This window comes from Octopus sinensis, linkage group LG2, assembly GCF_006345805.1.
Source record: "Octopus sinensis linkage group LG2, ASM634580v1, whole genome shotgun sequence".
NCBI classification, from domain to species: Eukaryota; Metazoa; Mollusca; class Cephalopoda; order Octopoda; family Octopodidae; genus Octopus; species Octopus sinensis.
The window spans coordinates 42,071,615-42,095,435 of record NC_042998.1 but is presented as its reverse complement, the minus strand read 5'-3'; the positions used below and the strand labels follow the sequence as shown (position 1 = coordinate 42,095,435).

The 23,821-nt window shown below is 34.1% G+C and overlaps 1 protein-coding gene across 15 annotated transcripts in view; it reads right to left on the bottom strand.

Annotated features, from left to right (window-relative positions):
• The window catches only part of LOC115228020 (voltage-dependent L-type calcium channel subunit beta-1), a 306,373-nt gene that overhangs the window by 30,972 nt on the left and 251,580 nt on the right, over positions 1-23,821 (bottom strand). For all 15 annotated transcript variants that reach the window (XM_036512593.1, XM_036512599.1, XM_029798695.2 and 12 more), the window contains 3 exons: positions 16,480-16,602; positions 8,718-8,851; positions 6,873-6,934 (listed from right to left, as the gene is read on the bottom strand). In XM_036512593.1, coding sequence (XP_036368486.1) covers positions 6,873-6,934; positions 8,718-8,851; positions 16,480-16,602 — 319 coding nt within the window. The remainder of the gene's footprint in view (positions 1-6,872; positions 6,935-8,717; positions 8,852-16,479; positions 16,603-23,821) is intronic.

Sequence of the window (23,821 nt, the reverse complement as noted above, 5' to 3'; positions counted from 1 at the left end):
TTACAATATGCATACATACATACATATATACATACATACATACACACATACATACATATTGCGATGTTCTAAAAAAGGGACAAAACTTTTGAAGCAGCATAAATACAGAATCCAACTTTGCATCTATGTAATTTTGGGTTCAGTCACTGCACAGTACTTTGTCTTCTGCCACTACTCCAGGCCAACAAAAGCTTTGTGAGTAAACTTTCCAGATGGAAAGGGAAAAAAGTCTGTTGTGTGTGTATGTGTGTGTATATAATATATATCTGTATATTTCTTTTACTTGGTTCAGTCGTTAGACTGTAAACAAGCTGAGGCACTGCTTTGAAGAATTTTTTTTAGCTGAATGAATTGATCCCAGTACTTCTCTTTTGTTTACAGCCTGATACTTATTCTATCAGTCTCTATTACCAAACCACTAAGATACTAAAACCGGTAGTCAATCAGTAGTGAGTAACAAACACAGACACAAAGGCACACACACAATGGGCTTCTTTCAGTTTCTATCAACCAAATTCATTCACAAAGCTTTGGTGGGCCCAAAGGTATAGTAGAAGACACTTGCCCAAGGTGTGCCACACAGCAGGACTGAACCTGGAACCATATGGTTGGGAAGCAAATTTCAAATGTACGTGTGTGTGTATCTCCTTGTCTTGAAATCCATGATTGTAAACAAATTTACCACTCTTACAAAAACAATGGCATTTGTTTATAATCTGGCATGAAAACAGGTCCAGCCATCAATCTGTGCTCACACTCAAATATACATATAGGCATATACACACACATCGGTGTATATGCATCAATATATGTAAAACAACACATAAATTTCCTAGCAAACAAATATATTGATAATGATTTTTTTCCTTTAAGAAAACGGAAATAGGCACAAGTGTGGCTGTGTGGTAAGAAGTTTGCTTCCCAACCACTTGGTTTTGGTTTTAGCCCCCACTGCATGGCACCTTGGGTAAATTTCTTCTAGTAAAGTTTTGGGCCAACTAAAGATTTGTGAATAGATTTGGTAGACGGAAACAGAAAGAAGCTTGTCGTGTGTGTGTGTGTGTGTGTGTTTGTGTGTGTCTTTGTTTGTCCTCCATCATTGCTTGACAGCTGGTGTTGGTGTGTTTACATTCTTGTAACTTAGCAGTTTGGCAAAAGAGGCCAATAAGATAAATACCAGGCTTAAAAATATAAGTGCTGGGGTCAATTTGTTCAACTAAAATTCTTCAAGTCAGTGCCCCAGCATGGCTACACTCTAATAACTGGAACAAGTAAAAGATAAAAGATATACCAGTAATAATTATTTTCTTGTGACAAAGATGTCTTAAAAAAATGAACTCATTGACAAACTGATATTATGATGACCTCTCATACCACTGTGGCCACAGTTTCATGGAAATAAGCCATATTTAAATGTCAAACAAATGTCATATTGATCATAATTCTGAGAAAGAAAAAATCCCCAGATATTCTGGTGTTAACATCATAATTCTTTATCTACAAAAATCATAAAATCAAACACTTATGACTTGCAAAACTGCAACACCTCCAAAGTGGGTACACTTAAGGACAAGAGATAGGGAAAGAAGAAAAGAGAGAAGTAAAAGAAAGATGTGGCTGAAGAATGATGGTGTGTGAGATATACAAACATCAAGAAGCTTATTCATAATTCAAATAAAATAGATAAATAAATAAACATGTTTATTTTAATGTTATATAAAGAAATACCTAAATAATATAGATTGATAATTTGACATTGAATTGAAGCCTTGTTTAACATAAACACACACATACAATATGTGCAAAAATAGATATGCACATGTGCATTTATGTTTTAATATTTCACATAGGCATTGCAATACTAATAACCTGGTGTAGAACTCAATATACATATGTTTATGTACAAAGTGTTAGTCGGGTATCAAACAGTAATAAGAAAAGAGATGTCAAAGGAATAACCAATTATCTTATGAACTTCATCAGCTGACAGCTGTTTCTGCTATAAGATGCAGAGGACTCATAACTGGATGCTGAGAAACACCTTACAGTTTCAACAGAGTCTCATATATATATATATATATATATATATATATATATACACACACACACACACAATGTATGGTTGACAGACAGATAGAGAGATACAGATGCAGTTATGGCGGTGTGGTTATAAAATTCGCTTTGTAACCACATTGTTTTTGGATCGGATCCACTGGATGATATCTTCAGCAAGTGTTTCTCCTATAGCAACAAGATCAAGCTGAGCAATACCTTGTGAATAGGATTAGTGGCTGGAAAATGTGTGGAAGCCTGTTATGCGTGTGTTATGTGTATATATATATACATTGTATGTTGCATTAAGGAAGTCAATTTGCAGAGTTGTTTGGATATTGGACAGAATGTTCTTGTGAATCTTTTTGGGCTCTCTGCATTCTCAGTTCAAATTCTGACATTTTTTCAGGATTAATAAATAAAACTCTAATCAAGTGCTAGTGCAGTCCTCTCTCCACCCAGCTGTCATGTCCTAGTATATTCTACTGGGTCAACTGTGGGAGCATGGCTGCATAGGTACTTAAAATCATTAACAAAGAAGTATAGTACACCTTGTTCTCTCTTTTCAATTCTTGCTACAATTTACAAAAAATTTTTGGTTGACCTCTCTTTTTTAGCAGTAATCTTTACCTGAAAATTTGGATTTGTATGCTGGAAAATATGGTATGAATTTTTGCCTGTTAGAGTTATTTATCAACAGTCAGATGTTTATATTTGTAATTAGGATATGTTGTCTGTGTTTATTTTAGCACTGTTCTATCTATGAGTGTTGCTTCTACCAGTAATCATTTACATTGTGGGGAAAACTGTATGAGCTTGATATGTTGTTTATTGATTGTGTGTGTGTGTGTGTGTGTGTGTGTGTGTGTGTGTGTGTGTGTGTGTGTGTGTGTGTGTGTGTGTGTGTGTGTGTGTGTGTGTGTGTGTGTTGTGTGATATAGTGTGCTGAAATGGCTCCTTTTTGTAAGAGCATAGTAAACCAGTAGAAGAATGCCACATTTGAATGTGACATTATAATTGTTGTAGTTGAGAAGGTTATAACTTTCGTCTTTGCAATCAAATTTCTAAGTCACAGTTGTTATTACAATGAATTTAGAAACTTTAATATTCTTAACAAATTGCAAGGAATGATATGGATATTGATAGAAAGTTATAACTCAAACATAGCCAAGACTTTCAACACAATATGGTTAAAATAAAATCTGTTCTTTGTGAGTGACCAAGCATTTAGAATAAGGAACCATTGCATCTCATACAGTACAAGAAATAAAATTGGATAGAAGAAAAAAAACATTAACTGACTACATTACAATTTTATATAGATTCCCACAAAAAAATGAGATGAGTAACTATGGAAGCTTTACCAATAGTAAAATACAAACACAACAACAGTACATGTAAAAAAAAACAACACACACAATCAACCAGAAATTAACTGTGTAAATTGTGAGTCCAGCATTAAAAATTTTAACAGTCAAAACAGTATTCCCATAATACTTTGCAATCATAGCAAAGCACACAAACAACACATAGTTATTACCATCATTTATTCCTGATGATGATACCATGAACTAATGAATCTAGGAATGCTAATGTGGTAAACTGAATATAATAAGGGCTAATAAGGAAATAAGAAAATATCTTTAAAGATGATTCAACTTGAGTGCAACCATGTCTTTGATATAACATGTTTAAAAGAAAATTTGTCCTGTATTTTCACACATGTACATATATGCATATATACATACATACAGTCACACACATAATTATTAATAGTAGAGATATGGATGCATGGTTAAGAATTTCATTTCAGAACCACATGGTTCTGGGTTCAGTCCTACAATTTGGTAACTTGGATAAGTGTCTTCTATTATAGGACTTGGTTGACCAAAGATGTGTGAGTGAATTTGAAAAAACTGAAAATGAAAGAAGCTAGTTGTGTGCATTTATGTATATGTGAAGGCATGTGATCTAGCAGGTAGGGTGTTGCACATATGATTGCAAGATTGTGATTATGAATCCCAGATCAGCAGTGCATTGTGTTCTTGAGCAAAACACTTCGTTTCACATTGCTCCAGTTCACTCAGCTGTAAATGGATAACCTTGTAATAGACTGATATTCCGTTCAGGGGAAATGTTGACCAGTCTACCTAGCCAGTGGGAAGGCATCATTCGAAAGTTGCAAAAATGCAAAAGAGTACTTTGTGACCAGCAGAGTATAACAACATCAGCTCGTGTGGTTATCAACCAGTGATGTATATGTATAGGTCAGAGTTTGTGTGTGTGTGCGCGTGTGTTAATGTCTCCTTGTTTTGACACCATGTGATAGTTGTAAACAAGTGTCACCATCCTTCATTTTCAATCTTCCGTGAAAATATGCCTCCAAGTAAGGAGAAATATTACCTTACTTGCAAATAAATGAGGAGTGGTGTCAGGAAGGGCATCAGGCCATAGAAAACCTGCCACAATGAATTTCATCTAGCATGGAAAAATGAAGGCTAAAATGACAATGATGATACACACACACATGTATATAACAGGCTTCCTTCAGTTTCCATCAACAAAATCTACTCACAAAGCTTTGGCCAGCCTAGGGCTTTTGTAGAAGGTGACACACAGTGGGACTGAACCCAAAACCATGAGGTTAGGAAGCAAATTGTTAACCACAGAATCACACTTCCATTTATACCTCTCACTCTCTCTCTCTCACACACACACACACTTTCGCTGTGTGTTTATATATAAGCATATATATGTATGTATATGCGTGTGTGATGTATGTACATACACGCACACACACACATGCACACATATATATTATATATTACACATGCATAAACATACACACACACACGCACACGCACACACACACACACACACACATATCCTCACACAGGTGCAATAAATGGAATCAATTGCTTGACCTTTTATGATCAGAGGTATATATGAATGATTGATCAGCCCTACTGACCTTTCAAGAGAAATCTGATATATATTCCCAACAGCTATATGAACTGAGGCAAAGCAGGATGAACTTGCCCTAACCATAAACATAATATAACAACTGCTGTGGGTCTGAATGCATAATCTCTGAGCTGGTACTGGAATACCTTATTAACTCAGATATTATACTTCTACATATGTACATATATGTATATACAAAAGTATATATAGAGAAGTAAATGTAAGGATAAGTGAATTAGGCAGGTCAATATACAAAGTATATTAAATACATTAAATAGAAATATATATATATATATATATATATATATATATATATATATATATATATATATATATATATATATACATGAGTGAATGGACAAATGAAAGAAGGACACTCAACAAATTTCTTTAGAGTTACATGTATGGATCAAAACAGTTTGATTTAAATTCATTGGTACTCTTGAGTTTCAAGTGTGATGCTAGTTGTCAGCCTTTATATATATAATATATATATATATATATATAATATATATATATATATATATATATATATATATATACACATATATACATATATATATTTCTACATCTTTTAAATTTGTTAACGGGAAACATTTTGAATATGCAAATAAAGCACCTATTCCATTATGCCGACCAAAGTCTAATAATGCTGACTGGGGAACCAATTTTTGGGGATTGCATTGAGATGTACCAATATAAAATCCTTGAATGGAATTTATAAACATTTATAAACAGTGATGCATTAAATGTTTATAAATCCAATCCAAGAAGTATTGTTATTATTGTTACGTATATATATTCACTACAACATGTGAATATAGACAAGTCCATGATTAATACATATTACAGGTGTTACAACCAAGGAAATTCTAAATAAGTCATAAAACCTAGTGAAACAGAAGGCACATTTTGCACCAAAGAAATATATGATATTTTATGATGTACTACATGTGCTGAGGAAACAAGTTTGAAAAAGGTTTGATTTAATTTGTTCTATCCTCAAATGTTTCAGTAACTTATAGATGTACTTTCAAACCTAGCCAAATCCTTCTAGGTTTGAAAGAAAAAAAACATACCTCATATACTAAGATAAATTTTCACAAGTTAATAAATGTTACGTTGTATTGTTTTGGTCAGCACTATGAATTTGCTACCTTTAAGCTATAAAAGGTAAAGACCCACTTCAGTAATGAATGATTAAGGCATTGCACCTAGAAAGTTCCCTTCAAGGCACAAGTCTGGGCAAGGATGTTTGTGGAAAACCAGCAGTTGCTCATGCATAGCAGTCTCCCTTCTCGATGCCACTAATGTTGTCCAAGGGAAAGGCATAGGCCAATACTGCTTGGCACTAGTGATATCACAACTCAGCTGAGTGAACTGGAGCAATGTGAATAGATTGTCTTGCTCAAGAACACAACAGACGGCTCAGTCTAGGAACTAAACTCACAACCTCATGACTTCAAGCCCAACACTTTAACCACTGAGCCATGTGCCTTTATGCTAAAGCCTTAATCAAACAGAACTAAATGTGGTCTACTTAACAGTAGTTTTCAAAGATTCTGATGCCAATCTTGAGCAAAATGTAAAATCAATGCATTGATACCCATTTCTACAATATATTCTCTTGTACTTATAATTTATTTTGCTTGTAAGAATGATATTGTAAAAATGATATTATGCAGCATTGATATTCTGGAAACATTGTAAGAATGATATTCTATAGCATTACTTGAGTTTTCAAACATTTCCTTTTCCCTCATTTGAAAATTATATAATTTTTCAAAATGAAAATGAAAAAGTTTTATACATTGAAGCTTTAAAAGATTAGACAACAAAGTAGCCTAAAAACTTACCAGGAGTTGGAGGTGTGGAGACTCTGGAAAAATTATCAATGTTTGAAGGAGAATTAACTTTGCTGTAAATAAAAATAAACAAAACAAGATATAATTCCTGAAAATTCTAATAATTGGTAGAAAATAGATATTGACAGTAAAGACCAGGAAAACAGACTACTGACATAGATGATACTTTTTATTTACAGAATTCAATAAATTAGGAATTCAAGATATGATTTATTGCTAAATAATATCTGAAGAGATGCAAGAATATTTAGAAAGGATTGAAATTTCTGAATATGTTATGAAGAGATGTATTCAAAAAGGCAAAGCATTTACTGTGAACAGCCCAGATGTTGTTGCATAAAAGTACATAGTACGATCATGTCTGTAGTTAAAGAAATAGGAAAAGAATGCTTAGAAGTATGCCATAAGTCAATACAACTGAAATACCACTAATATATATGTGTATGTGTGTATACATATATATTTATATATATATATATATATATATATATATATATATATATATATATATATATATATATATATATATATATATGTACATGCACATATGCATGCACACACACAAACACACACATAGATATAGATATATGCTAGTGCAGCATCAGTGCATGCAACAATTACAAAGATAAAAGCTAAGATGGCTACACAGCTGTCAGGTATTGAAGCAGGAATGTGACAGTGTAAATCAAACACTTAATGAAGATATTATTTGCAATGACTGGCTTGCTAATGAATTCCTAACAACAACAAAAGAAATTTCCAGAATAAAATCTTATAGGTCAGGTAATGGCCATGAAAGTAGTCAAATTACAGAATACATATTGTGTAGTTTGGATGTGTATAAAGATGACAAATCAGGAATAAAGCATTTTTCAAGTAATAGTTAAGAGAAAAAATATCTTTTTAAAAGATACAATTATTAAATTAACTGTTTTTTCTTCTTTATTTATTCAGACATAAAATTTCTTTCTATTGCACCAAGCAACTAATTTTTGATATGTTCAAGCCTTAAACGAACAAGATTTTTTCCTGCATTTTGTGTGATATATTTTTCAACCATTTTTCACAGTTGATGACATGAATATAGATTCGTAAGAATAGAACAACATCTTGTACTGTGGTACATGACTGAGCTCAATGAGGATAGTATTACATGGGTATATGGTATCTCTTATGATGGTAGGCAATATATTCTTAATTTGTCTCCACTGCACATATGCAATGTTCTGTTGTAATGCTTAAACTGAAACCAAAATTTAAACTGCAAGTCATAACCTGAAAAATATCCATACTGAAGTCCAAAGTAAGTAGTTGTAGACAATAAAATCCTCAAATTGATGACTCTTTGTGCTATATGAGTCACTTGACTGGACAGTTTGATAGTTGTTCAGTTAGTCTCATTATAAAAAATTGTGAATTTTGACCAATATCAGCAAATTTTTATGAATATTTGTAGAAGTATGCTACTAGTGAAATCTGACCTATCTTTGAAAAACACTTCAACTGCTTTAAGTGAAATAGCAGTTCATTGTCAGAGGTAAGAAACTGCTTCTGTTTGTTTGTTATCAAGTGGAAAAGTCTATATTAGTTTGGGTCATCTACAATAAATTCATAAACTGGGTAACTATCAAAAATAATTTCTGTTCTTGAGATATGCTAGATAGACATAGTGAACAGTAATACCAATATTAGACTGGCACATGACTGAGATGAATCAATATGAAGCATATGACCACTTTGAAACATATTGATGGTGTTCAACTTTCATGCATAAAAAATAATAACAAAATTTGTGCCACTGCTTCTCCAATAGTAGCAATGGTAACAATTACTTACCCATAAAACTTGCCTCCCCTACCAGAACCTGTGAGCTGGAGCTTCAGGTTTTCCAATTTTGCAGGACTAGGGATAAATCCAACATCACAGCCTTCTTTAACAGCTCGGCCAATCCACCAATCATTACTGAATTTCTACAATAAAAATTTGACAAGAATACGGTTTTTATTAATTCATTTAATGTTCAAGATAGAATTATGATTCTTTACCAGTTTTGATTCTAAATATGACTAAATTTTATATTTGGCCTCTAAGGAAATATTCTTGCACAATACTTCAGGCTAACACCAAATATGATAAAGAAATACATCTTAATGTGATTGGTGAAAAATGACCTTCAAGTTTTATTATATCCATCAAGAGATGACACTCTTGCCTTTGAGTGTTGATAAAAAGTTAACAAATGGGAACACTGAAACAGTATAAAAGTGTATCTTTCTGACCAATGACATACTATTATCCTGTAAAATCAAGTGTAACTTGGAAAAAAACAGAGAAGTTTTAAATCAAAACTGAAGCAAAAAAATGACATAACAGTTAAAATTGTTTTCAACATGACGTTCACAATGCTATGTTGTTATCCAGTATCTAATTAACAGTACCTATAGCAAAAACAAACAAGCTGGTTACAGTTAATTGGCAATAGTTTTGTTGGAGTTGGGACAGACCACTGTTTAAATGTGAAGGTTTATCCCCTTTTTTTGCTGCTTTTTGGGGGGGATGGGTGGGTTTAAAAGAAAATATAGTAGTGATAAGATTTTGGCATAGTTACTATGGAAATACTGAAGTTTCCATATGTTGACAAATAGTAGGGTCAGTGAGTACATCAGGTATACTTTTTTATATCATTTGCTTTATTCTTTCCTGTTTATTTTAAAACGAGTGAAGGTCATTTCAAGCTGTGTGTAACAGATGTCTTTTATGTTTGTCTTTTGTGTGTGTGGAATGTTAGCTTTGTTGTGTGTGATATAAAAAAAAGAATATCATGCTTTCTATGTATGATGGCTTGCTTTAGTGTTACATTAACCCATTAAGATTTGGCCCAAATATTCTACCAGTTTTATGTTCAAAACATGCAGATCTGGCCTCTCATACCTATCCTACAATATCATTCTAAAAATAATGACATTATCGAAATTGCCAAGCTATGATATAATGCATGAATAATTCCAAACATTGTGAGTAAATAAGCATTACATTTAGCAGAATAAACTGAATGCTAAAGTATTAATCCATTTATGTGATGCTAGAACTTTGTTTGGTGGATTTGTTGTGTGGATGATTGCATACTCTGCTCAATGTAGCAACTGAACTCCTTAGAAAGTATCCTTACAGCATATAAAATAGGAATCACATACAAGATCCAAAACTTTGAGCAATATACACACAACAACGATTGTTTGTCAATAACAAGAACACAGAACCATGAAATTGTGAACAAATACAACAGAAAACCAATTTGAAGGTACCTTAGGGATAAATATTTGTAGATAACATAATGATGCTTACTAAGATATCAAGATCCCAATATGAATGCAACAAATAATGCCAATGTCTAATCTATGGAATGACTCCAATTGCTGATGAAAAGAAAATGGCTTCATAATGCAAAATTAAGATATGTACAAATACCACTACAAGGATAAAATTTAAATGAAAAGAAAGGGGAAAACTAAAAATGAAAAGAATATACAGAAGTGGCATAAGGAGAAAATATATATTGGCTTTTTAGAAACAACTTACCTAACAGTGACAGCATAATAAAATACACCCGGTTGACATTGCAAAGTGGTGGGTGAGAGGAAGAGCATCCCACAAAAAATATGTCAAAAATGAAAGAAATGACAAGAAAACATGAACTCTGCAAATATCAACACAAGAGAACTGTAACTTTAAGTACAACCACTTCTAGTGTTGGTGCATGATACAATGCACTTAACCCATGCTGTGGTGAGGCCTGTGATAGGAAGAGTATCCAGCCATAAAAATTATGCCAAAAATATGATAGATATGGCAAAGGCAGCTAGTTTTTTATGTTCCTTATTTACCAAAGGATAAAAGAGTGAAATGAGAAGCAGGATGGTGTGAGATCCACCCAACCCATGTGAGCATTGGAAAAGAGATGTATGATGATGATAATATCAAGGATGGAATGATGATGATATGCAATAAAGACATATATTTAACTATAATTTCAGAGTAGTTAATTATGATGGTTAGTTTTTAGACACACACACACACACATACATATGCACACACATCATTCTAATTAATTATTATTGAGCATATAATACATATATATACACACATATATATATATATACATACACATAAAATCATACTAAAAGGATTACCACTGGTGCTAAAAAATAAGATGATATTACCTTCAAATAAAAGGTACAGCAATGAGCATGAAAGTCATACTCACTGCTGTGACACTAATGATGGAATTCTTAGTAGAAAACATCTATATCCAATCCAAGTTTATTTTTGATCAGCATTTCCAATCTCATTTAGAAGATAATTGGAAAAGAGTCCTAGATAACTGTTTCATAGTTTGGAACAGAAATAAGAAAGACATTATAAAGAGTCCATAAATTAATCAATAATATTGATGAATCAATACAGGTCACACTGGAAATGAGCGAAGAGGAACTTTCACTTCTGGACATTTTGATAATTAAGGAAAATAAAACTATTTAAAACTGATCTCTATAGCAAAGCCATTGACACACCAATACTTAGAATTTAACTCTCACTATCCATCCCATAGTGAAAGAAATCTTATTTAATATGGCAAGACATATATGTGCATTAGTTACAGACTAAACTAGAGGAGAGAGAGAACTGAAAAAAATTAAAAAATGTGCGTATATATATATATATATATATACACTCATGGAGTGGTTGGCGTTAGGAAGGGCATCCAGCCGTAGAAACACTGCCAGATCTGACTGGGCCTGATGAAGCCTTCCAGCTTCACAGATCCCAGTTGAACCGTCCAACCCATGCTAGCATGGAAAACGGACGCTAAATGATGATGATGATGATATATATATATGTGTGTGTGTGTGTGTGTGTGGTGTGTGTATGTGTGTGCGCGCATGTGTGTGTGTGTGTATATATATATATATATATAATGTGTGTGTATGTATTCATTGATACACGCACACACACACACACACACAAATTCTAAATAACAATATGTATATTTTTGATTTAAAATAATTTACAAAATATTTGCCAAATCTTCACCATCAGCTTATATATTCTGTATATCGACTGCACTAAAGTTGAATAGACCTATGCTGAGAGAAATCATCCTCTCCTAGTTACACAACATTTGTTACAATCTGTCAACAAAATTCCAACTTGTAGCAAGCTTGATTTAAGTAAACTTATATTTACTATTACGAAAGAAAGGTTTTTAGCATGTCATTATATAATTATTTCTTTATGAAAAAGTTTCAAATAAGTTTGGAAAAAATTCATATGAAGCATATGTGTGTGTGTGAGTGTGTAATTGTCATTATCATCATCATTGTCTAAACAGTTTCCATGCTTGCATGGGTCAGAAGGAATCTATTAAGGCAAATTTTCTATGGTCAGATGCCCCCCACCCATCCCTGTCACCAACACACACCTGTTACCAAGCAAAGCAATGTTTTCTATAGCCAAACATGTTTTTCAGAGAAGACTGAAAATGAACAAAGCTTGTTTACAACCACTGTAAGATGTCAAGACAAGGACACACAGATGCATGCACACACACACACATATATATAAGTACATATATACCCTATATGTACAGTTAGATGTACAACTACAACAGTATGAGTTAAAGCTCCATGTAGATTATCCTTATCCAACCAGCTTCCAGTATACTGTTTAGTCTACCACTATACTTAGCAGTGTTACAATCTATGATATACTGAGCATATATAGTAGAAAATTACAATTAACATAAACATAGATTATTAGTTCCTACATACGTTTCATGGTTGCAGTTATTTGGAACTCAGTATCAAGTGCATTTGGATGCTTAACTGCAATGGACCATCAGGGGAACAATTTATTGCAGTAGGGTGGGGTATGCTCTGAGAGCATAGCTGCTAGAATAAGAATAGCCTGAACAAAGTTTAAAGAGCTCCTACCTCTGCTGGTAAGAAAGGGCTTCTCGCTCAGAGTGAAAGGTAGACTGTATGATGCATGTGTGTGAACAGCCATGCTACACAGCAGTGAAACATGGGCTGTGACTGCTGAGGACATGCATAAGCTTGCAAAGAATGAAGCCAGTATGCTCTGCTGGATGTGTAATGTCAGTGTGCATACTCAACAGAGTGTAAGTGCCTTGAGAGAAAAGTTTGACCTAAGAAACATCAGATGTGGTGTGCAAAAGAGACGACTGCACTTGTATGGTCATGTGGCGAGAATGGATGAGGAAAGCTGTGTGAAAAAGTGGTTGAGGGAACCTGTGGAAGAAGTAGACCCAGAAAGACCTGGGATGAAGTGGTGAAGCACGACCTTCGAACATTAGGCCTCACTGAGGCAATGACTAGTGACCGAGACCTTTCTCTTATTCCTTTTTGTTCAAGAGTGTAGGCTCAAAACGTAAAAGACTTTCTCACTTTCCCGAGTGTCTAATTAATACACCTGCTTGTTGTTCATACACCTGTCTTCATCCTTTGTTTTACTGTAAATTTCAACTATATATATATATGTGTGTGTGTGTGTGTGTGTGAATGTGTGTTGTATTTCAGGATGGTCATTTTTTTTTGCCAAATAAACACATGCACTAAATATTTGTTCTTCACTCATTTATTACTGTTCTTATTCTAACACATGTCCATTGATCAGAAATCTTTCATCACACATTTGTGACCTCCTCAGTGACACTTTCTGTCTTTGTGTGTGTTCTTGCTCTGCTTCTTCTATTCTGTTCTTGTATGATGTGTATCCATATATGTGCATGCATCTGTGTTTGTGTGTGTACATGTACATTGTGTGTGTGTGTGTGTGCGTGTGTGTGTGTGTGTGCGTGTGTGTGTGTGTGTGCGTGTGTGTGTGTGTGTGTGTCATTGTTCTTAATAGCACTGACACCCCTTCAGCCCATCCCCTACCCCGTTGCCACTGCTACTGCCTTTGAACCTGGGCTCAATGTGGCAACAGAGTAGGGGACAGGGCTGTGGGGAGGACATAGTGCTACTAATAATCACACACACACACACACAAACACAGACGCATGCACACATAAGGATACACATCGTAGAAGAATAGAATGGAATAAGCAGAGCAAGAGCATACATGAAGACAAAAAGTGTCACTGATGAGGTCACAGATGTGTGATGAAAGATTTCTGGACAATGGACATGCGTTAGAATAAGAACAAAAACAAATGAGTGAGGAATGAATATACAGTGCATATGTTTATTTGGCAAAAAAAAAAAGAAAAGAAAAGTAAAAAGAACATCCTGAAATACAACAATATCTGTTTCAACACAACTTCACATAAGGAATCTTGCAACACAAATTCATAAAATGTATATATGTGTGGTTCTTTTTCAGATATATGATACAATGACGAGTACATATATATATATATATATATATATATACATACATATATATATATATATATATATATATATATATATATATATATATAACATATATATATATATATACATATATATATTATATATATATATATATACATATATATATATATACTATATATATATATATATATATTATATATATATATATATATATATATATATATATATATATATATATATATATACATATATATATCATTTGTAAAAAACATAAATCTGAAAGAAGAAGCACACTTTAAGATGTACAATTGTTTGTAAAATATATGTATTAATATATATATATTGCTCTACATCATAGAGTGTGCTTCTTCTTGAGCTATAATTATATATATATATACACATACACATTCATATATACATATACATACACATACATATATATATATACATATACATGCAAACACACAAACATGTATGTGTTTATATATGTTTATATATATATATATATTATATATATATATATATATATAATATATATATATATATATATATATATATATCGTATATTTGTTTCAGTCATCAGACTGCAGCCATGCTGGGGCACTGCCTTGTGTGTGTATGTATATATATATACATCGGGCGATATGATATGCTTGAGAAGACCTGTTGAGTCAAATAAAATCAATATCATAGCTGGGGTTGGTGTCCGTAACTGGCTCCCATGCTGGTGGCACGTAAAGAGCACCATCCAAACATGGTCAATGCCAGGTCCACCTGACTGACTTCCGTGCTGGTGGCATGTAAAAAGCACCATCCTGCCTGGAAATGATCACGTTTATGTGCCGGTGGCACATTAAAAGCACCCACTACACTCTCAGAGTGGTTGGCATTAAGAAGGGCATCGGCTGTAGAAGCAATTCCAGATTGGAATTGGAAGCCTGGTGATTGGAGCCTGATGCAGCCGCTGGCTCTCCAGACCTCAATTAAACTGTCCAACCCATGCCAGCATGGAAACCGAATGTTAAACGATGATGATGATGATGGTGATGATAGCCTCGTCTGGCACCTGTGTCGGTGGCACATAAAATCACCCACTACACTCTCGGAGTGGTTGGCATTAGGAAGGGCATCCAGCTGTAGAAACACTGCCAGATCTGACTGGCCTGGTGCAGCCTTCGGGCTCCCCAGACCCCAGTTGAACCGTCCAACCCATGCTAGCATGGAAAGCGGACGTTAAATGATGATGATGATGATGATGATGATGATATATATATATATATGTATATATACAAATGATACAGATATACATGTATATAGATATATATATATTACACGCACACACATATACACACACATAGATACACATACATATACATATATAAATACATACACACACACACATATATATATATATATATGTATGTATGTATGTATGTATGTATGTATATCATCATCATCGTTTAACGTCGAATCATATTGAAACATACGTGTCATAAAATTATGATCTAATTGAAGTGAAACAGCAGCATTTCAGTGGAAATCATATGGTAGAATAGTGTTACACATACCTAACCATTGAGACAGTAGGCAGTAGTTAAGGACATTTACCAAAAGTATGAAGTTTTTTTTTATTGTTACTCCTTATATTATTTGTATATCTGTTCTTTTGAGGTTTTTAGCACAATAATTACTTTAAAAAAGACCTATTCAACAAGTCTTTGTAATTATCACCATCTTTAATAAGTATCTTTCAAAAACAAAACCTTTACATATGCAAGCCATGAACTCGTTAACCTAGTCATATATTCATAGTAATCAATAAATTCTAGCACAACTACTAAAAATTCAACTACACTGGCCTACTATCATTCATTCCACTCCTACCATTCTCTAGAGGGTCTAGGCTTGCTAAGTATACTACCCATCCTTAGGGAAGCATGATGACATATCACAACATAACACAATGTGATTGATAGTTTAGTGCCATTAGAGAGACAACTAAACTTCAAGGAATTGTTAAGTGTTAGAACTGTATTTTATAATGTACTAGCAAGTGTTTTGCTTACTTTATTTGCTGGTAATATTTTAGTGCAAACAGTGAAATGAATGGATGTTATTGTCTGTGGCATAATGACAAACACATTTTCATTTCATTAAAATATTAATAGTATAGCCAAGAAGAATGTTTAGAAAGTGTTACTTACCTCCAGTATGTGCAAGAAGTCCTTGCATGTGAAGGAGATGGCATATCCATGGACTGGGGAGTCATCGTCCAATGAAGCATCAAAGGAAACATTTGTCCTCACAGCGAAGGCCACAGGTTTCCTCTGAAATAGAATGAAAAAAATATAAACAATAAATTGACGAGGATGAGAGGTGGGAGAAGAGCGTAAGAGAGCGCAAGAGATAGGGGGAAAGAGAGAAAGAATGGGGAGAGGTTTAAGAGATGTAGCATTTTACAACATTGCTTTTATCTTTTCATTATTTTATTGTTTTTCAATATTAATGTTCTCTTCAATAAAATTAATGTGCCATTTTTGATGAGTAACATGAAAGATCATATTTTTTTTTATTCAAAAGAGTAAAACCACTGCTTTCCTATCATGGTTATATTGCATTTAGCAATATCAGTCTTAAAATTGATTCTTAATTAGTCTATTGATAAAACCTCTCTCAACTATAGGGAACATGGTCTATGCCATGAGTCCTAACCATACATATTGTCATTCTAACTTTGATATTGTTATTGCTATAGTTGTTCTCTTCCTTTTGTCACCACAATCATCATCAGCATTGTTTCATTGTATAGCTTTTGTCCAAGACTAATCATATACCATCTCATCTTGTAGATATGTTTTAAAAGCTGGCAGAAACATTAGCACGCCGGGAGAGATGCTTAGTGGTATTTCATCTGTCTTTACGTTCCGAGTTCAAATTTCGCTGAGGTCGACTTTGCCTTTCATCCTTTCAGGGTCGATAAATTAAGTACTAGTTACGCACTTTTGCACTGTTATTTATTGAGTTTACTGCCAATATAATCGACCTAGTCTATTTGTCTGTCCTTGTTTGTCCCCTCTGTGTGTAGCTCCTTGTGGGTAGTAAAGAAATAGATATGTTTTAAAAACTTTGACACAAATCTATGATTTGAAAAGAGAATTTTATTGCCATAAATCTATGATTTGAAGAGAGAATTTTATTGCCATTGCTCCTAAAACCCTAAAACTCACCACATTCTTGTCACACACATCTCTACTATTAACCACACTATTTCACTTTTTTCTTTCCTAGCATTTATATTGTTTCATGCAGGGGTCACTTGCTCTTATTGATGCAATTAACATATAACTCAAATCAATGCATTGTTATGTCTATTGGAAACTTATCACTGAAAGCTGGATGTTGAAAGGACCCGTTTTCCTACTTCAAGAAGACTGGTGATAGAAATCCAGAATTTGAACTCAGAACATAAAGAAACAGTCCAACATTCTAACAAATTCCATCACTCCACTATCCTGTACTAGTACCTTATTTATCAGCCCCAGAAGGATGAAAAGCAAAATTAACTTAGTATGATTTGAACTCAGACAACAAAAAGACAGAGAAAAATACTACCATATATTCTACACAATGCCTTAATGATCACCAAGTTGCAGTTCTTAATCATGTCAATAACAGGACATATGAACTAATTTTAGTGTATTATTCAAGCTACCTTAGACAGTGATCTCTTATGCTGTTAATTACTTCTAGCACATTTGGTGCTGCTACTTCTTTGACATTTTTGTATACCTAATGTTTCCCTTGAGTGCTAAATTCCTGCTTCTTTCCATCCTGTATACTGACCAGAATCATTTCTTTAATGCTGTTTGACTTCTGTGCCCCTGATACTAATTACCACTTTAATTATTAGCATATTTACACTTCCAATTTTTTTCTGTACAGCTTCAGTTATGAATTTCAGATTAAGTTAAACAAATGAATAACAACAAAACTTCAGAGACACTCACACCAATTTTGCACTTTATTTATTGGGTTTACTGCCGATTCTTACTCTATGTTTTTTTCAGCATGATTGTACATTATACAGTAAGCATAGTATGGCTAAATAGTTAAGAACTTTGCTTCACAATGGCAAAGATGATCTCAGGTTCAATTCCACTGTGTGTTACCTTAACCAAATACCATTTTCTATAGCCTTAGGCCAATCCATATCTAGTGAGTGAAACTGGGAGATGGACACTGTATCTTCCTGTTAAGCGGGTTGCATCTGTTATTCAAAAGGTGCGGCCTTGTCACACAATGTGTCATTGATTCTACCTGAGAATTACATCAAAGGTCCATGTATCTGGAGAATGCCAAGATACTTACACATTGTTTCAGAAGTATTTTAGTTGGCTGAGCAACTGAACTCTCATCACTGAATGACAGAGCCCAACCAATCAACAAAACACCTTTAATAATAAATAGATGTGACTGTGTCAAAGATTTGCAATTTAGTTGTCTGACTAGAAATATAGCAAATGAGTTTTTATGTGGTAGAATTTAAGCATAGTTGCTGCTTGATGCATAAACATATCTTGCTTTATTTATCATTTACAGTTTTATTCTCTATGATTGCCTTCTACAAAATTGCCACTTTCCTGACTTAAAATTCATTTATTGACTCCAATATTGGTTTAGCTTGCAATAGTGCAGGCTCACATCTACACAACATTTATAAAGTGTACAAGACAGCCTGCACTATCATGCTAATCTCTACCTGCTTTTCTATCCATTCAAGAATTTACAATTGTCATGTGGAAACTGACTCACATCAAAGCCTCTTTTTAAAACTTGTACTAATATTTCTTTAACTACAATTGTTTCCCAACATACAGACAAATGATATTTCCTTGATACTGTTTGACTTCTGTGGCTCCTGCTACTAACTACCGCTTTAGTCATTTGCATATTTACACTTCCACATTACTTTTGTAGCTTCAAAAATTCATTCTACACAGGCTGGGCTCATTTCTCGCTAGGGAAACATTCAAAGTGGCTGTCAATATCATTAGTGTCATTTTATTGATTCAATTTTTTTTTTAATTGAGGTTACTTCAGCATACAACTATATACAAATAGAAATAACAAGCATAAAAATAAAACCCTATTACATATGTAAATTATAATTATATATATCTGATAGTAGGACAGTCTGTTACCACAAGTAATGTAAAGTAACAAGCTACCAACAGATATGAGTTCGTTAAGATAACTGATACTGTAGTGTTTGAAACTCTCATTTTTCTTTAAATGAAACTTGGGGTAACATTCAGTATAGATTAAAAACATACAGTGCTTCAGAAATGATTTTAGTAATATATTTTTAAACAGAAAGGACTGGTTTGAATTAAATTTAGTTCATATTTTTTTCTACTCTAGGCACAAGGCCCGAAATTTGGGGGGAGGGGGCTAGTCAATTAGATCCATCCCAGTACGCAACTAGTACTTAATTTATCAACCCTGAAAGGATGAAAGGCAAAGTCAACCTCGGCAGAATTTGAACTCAGAACATAAAGACAGACGAAATACCTATTTCTTTACTACCCACAAAGGGCTAAACACAGAGGGGACAAACAGATTAAGTCGATTATATCGACCTCAGTGCGTAACTGGTACTTAATTTATCAACCCCGAAAGGATGAAAGGCAAAGTCAACCTCGGCAGAATTTGAACTCAGAACATAAAGACAGAAGAAATACTGCTAAGCATTTTGTCTGGCGTGCTAACATTTCTGCCAGCTTGCCACCTTAGATTTAGTTCATATTACTAGCAAATCAAATGGCCAACAGAGGTTTCTTCACTGGCCTAGAGGCAAAATTCCGAGTATACTTTTGTTAGATCTAGCATATAATGCACATCTACCTTTTAATTTATAATTTAGTATATATTTCAGTACATAATCATAAAAATGTTTAATACATAATGGAAATCAATAAAATGCAATAATACAAATACATTTACACACATACATAGTTTCATGCAAATATATGATGTTTTTTGGTACACAATATACCATCACACACTTATTTAATATTTTATAGCATTAAACAAAAGAGTGTCAAGTCAGACTAGTAGTATTGTGGATGACTAGTTTGTAAACCCTTATGAATATTAATCAGATGCAACTAATCCATAATTTACCAGATTAGAATAAAAAGCTAGCCCCAATGTTTTCAACAAAAAGCAAGTTTTACAAAAACACTTCCTAATAAGCTGTTGTCTGATAAATATTGAGCAATAAAACTACAGATAGAAAAGAACATTTCAAAGTGATCTGTAAGCATCAAAAGTTCCCTCAAAATCAAGGTATACTTATACACACAGACTGACAGAAAAACATACTCTTACTCCTATTACACATACACACACAGCCAAAACTCCCAGGAGCTTTTCTCACAGATGTGTTGAAGCTTTACCAGTAAAGAACATAGTCTACAACAACAGGAGTAAATTATCCAGCATCACCAACGGGGAAGTGTTTATATACCATTGCAATTTCCAAATGATGCCTTTGTGTATCACATGGCATGTAAGCTCTCCCACCTTCCATACTGCAATTGAGACATTTGGTTCCTTGCCAGTCTGGAATGAGTCTGGTATGAAGAGCCAAGGTTGTATTTTGTGGAGGCACATGGCCTAGTGGTTAGAGCAGCGGACTCGCAGTCGAGGGATCGCGGGTTCGAATCTCAGATTTATGGGCGAAACACCTAAGCTCCACGCGGCTCCAGCAGAAGGTATTGGCGAACTTCTGTTGACTCTCTCGCCACAACTTTCTCTCACTCTTTCCTCCTGCATCTTGCAGCTCACCTGCGACGAACCGGCGTCCCATCCAAGTGGGGAACCTATACGCCAAGGAAACTGGGAAACCGGCCCTTATGAGCCAGGCATGGCTCGAGAAGGAACAAACAACAACAACAACCAAGGTTGTAACTGGATGATGGTGTACACAGAAGGCTAAGGAAGAATCAAACCTGTAATCATCTGCATATTAGTGTGTGTGAGGTTAGAAGTAACAGCAAGTAGGCTATTAAAGATAATTTAAAGTTTTTCTTTGTATTAACACTTAGAGGCTATTTTAATTAGACCATATTCGCAACATTAAGCCTTATTCTTTAAATCCTGACAAAACCAAAAAACTGAATCATATCTGCTAATAAACCTTAGATTTCTATAAGAAGTTAATGAAAACAAACTGAAAATTTTATCAATTATCATTGAAAAAAAGGCAGTATGAAGTTATTATTGCCTCTATAATCCACAAGCACAATGGCTTAGAGTAAACAAATTGAATACAAATGAAGGAACCATTCTTTACAAAGCTCAAATGCTAAGTATCGTGCAGAATATCAGTTTTTTTTTCTAGGTAATAAATATACTTTAAATAATAACATCACTTTGACATATTTCAAGAGAAAGCATTCAGGTCCATTACAACAAATGAAGCTGAAGCTGGTAAAAAGAAGCTAAACAGCATAAAAAACAAACAATTAATGAACAGTTTGCACCTCAGAAGAAATGTTACTGCAATTGAAATGCTCTACAAAATGAACAGTCACAACCCTTCGAACTTCAGAGTTAGGCTATCACCACAATGTGGAAGCTAAACATTAAGCAAGCCAAACATTTTAATGATTATATATCCTTTCTGCATTCTGAAAGCTGCAGTTGAAATTATCACTAAAAAGTGAATTCTAATTTAAAGAACAAAATAGGATATATTGGATTTCTTTCTCAATCAGACAAATCATTCATGAGACTATAATATATAATAGTCCACGTGTAAATATAAAAAGCTCCACTAAATGAAAGCCCCTTTTTTCCTTTATCTCATTCTCGCCCTATTGAAGATACTAAGTGAAAAAAGTTCCCTGATAAAACTAAAACCTTCCTTGGTGCAGATATGCAGATAATCATAACACAATCATATTAATTTTGCTAACATATATCTGTATCCTCATCATCATTTGATGTCTGTCCTCCATGCTGGCATGTGCTGGATGGTTCGACAGGGTTGAACAAGCCAGAGGACTGCATCAAACTTCATTGTCTGTTTTGGCATGATTTCTACAGTTGGATACTCTTCCTAAGACCATTCCTAAGACCAGAATGTATTGGGTGCTTTTGCTTTTGTCATCATGCAATAGTTGTAAACAACCATCACCATCATGTAAGTAGTGCCCTTTGTTTTCAATATTGATCCTAGTACTCATTTTTCTAAAGTTTGGAACCTATTCTATCAATCTCTTTTGCAAAACTGCTAAGTTAAAGGTCGTAAACAAACTAACATTTGTCAAGCATTGGAGAGGGGACAAAGACACATACACATATAAACGATGAGCTTCCACACAGTTTCCATCAATCAAATTCTCTCACAAGGCATTGGTCAACCTGCAGCTGCAGAAGACACCTAAAATCACATGGGTACAAAAGTCAGCTTCTTAATGACACAGCTATATATATATTATACTTCTGTTTAGCCACAACAGAACCAATAGTGAAAATTCAATACACTTATAAAGTATTGTATTTTTAAGATCTAATAACAAGGCAGTGTGAATTCACTGATGTCCTCACCTCCAAACTCCTATATGAACCAGAAGATAAGTAAAGCTAAGTACAAGGCATAATATTAATTAATAAAGGAATGGCTTAAGACAGGCTCTGATAAAACTACATCACACTGTCGCTCACTTCTAGATGCACAGTTCCTTACAGTGAAAACATTTGTAAGTAAATGAATGTGATTATATAAATCCTCTTATGTTATCTTATTTATTTGTTTACGTATATGTATAATATGTGAGCGTATGTGCAGGCATGGATATATGTGTGTGTGTGTGGTATCAGAAAGTTCATGAAGCATGCTTAAAAGAAGTACACTAATACTCCAATAAATATTGCATTATTTACATTCAGGCAACCTTCCTTTCAACATAATCTATTGGGGACATACACAATGATTATAGTGCCTCTTCATCATAATCTTCATCAACATTTAATGTCTGTTTTCCATGCTAGCATGGATTGGATGGCTTGAGAGGAACTGGCAAGGCCAGGGAACTGCACCAGGTTCCATAGTCTGTTTTGGTTTGGTTTCTATGACTGGATGCCCTTCCTAACACCAGCCACTTTACAGAGTGAATTGGGTGCTTTTTACATGGCACCATCATCGGTGCCTTTTATGTGGCACCAGCACCAGTGCTTTTTCTGTGGCACCAGTACCCATACCAGTACATTTTCTGTGGCACCAGCACCCATACCAGTGCTTTTTACATGGCACTCGAAAGCACCGGGAAGTTCTTTTCCTGAAAGCCAACCAATACTGTCTGCAGTTCCATTTGAATTTCCTTGACCATCCTGAAGTAGATTCCCTAAAGATTCAATTTCCTTTTGGAAAATACAAGTTGCTGCCACTTTATATTGTGTGTTAAGAATTGGTTGACAAACTTTGCAGCATTTCTATGAAAATCTCCTAGCAAACTTCATAACTAATTCCAATCATGT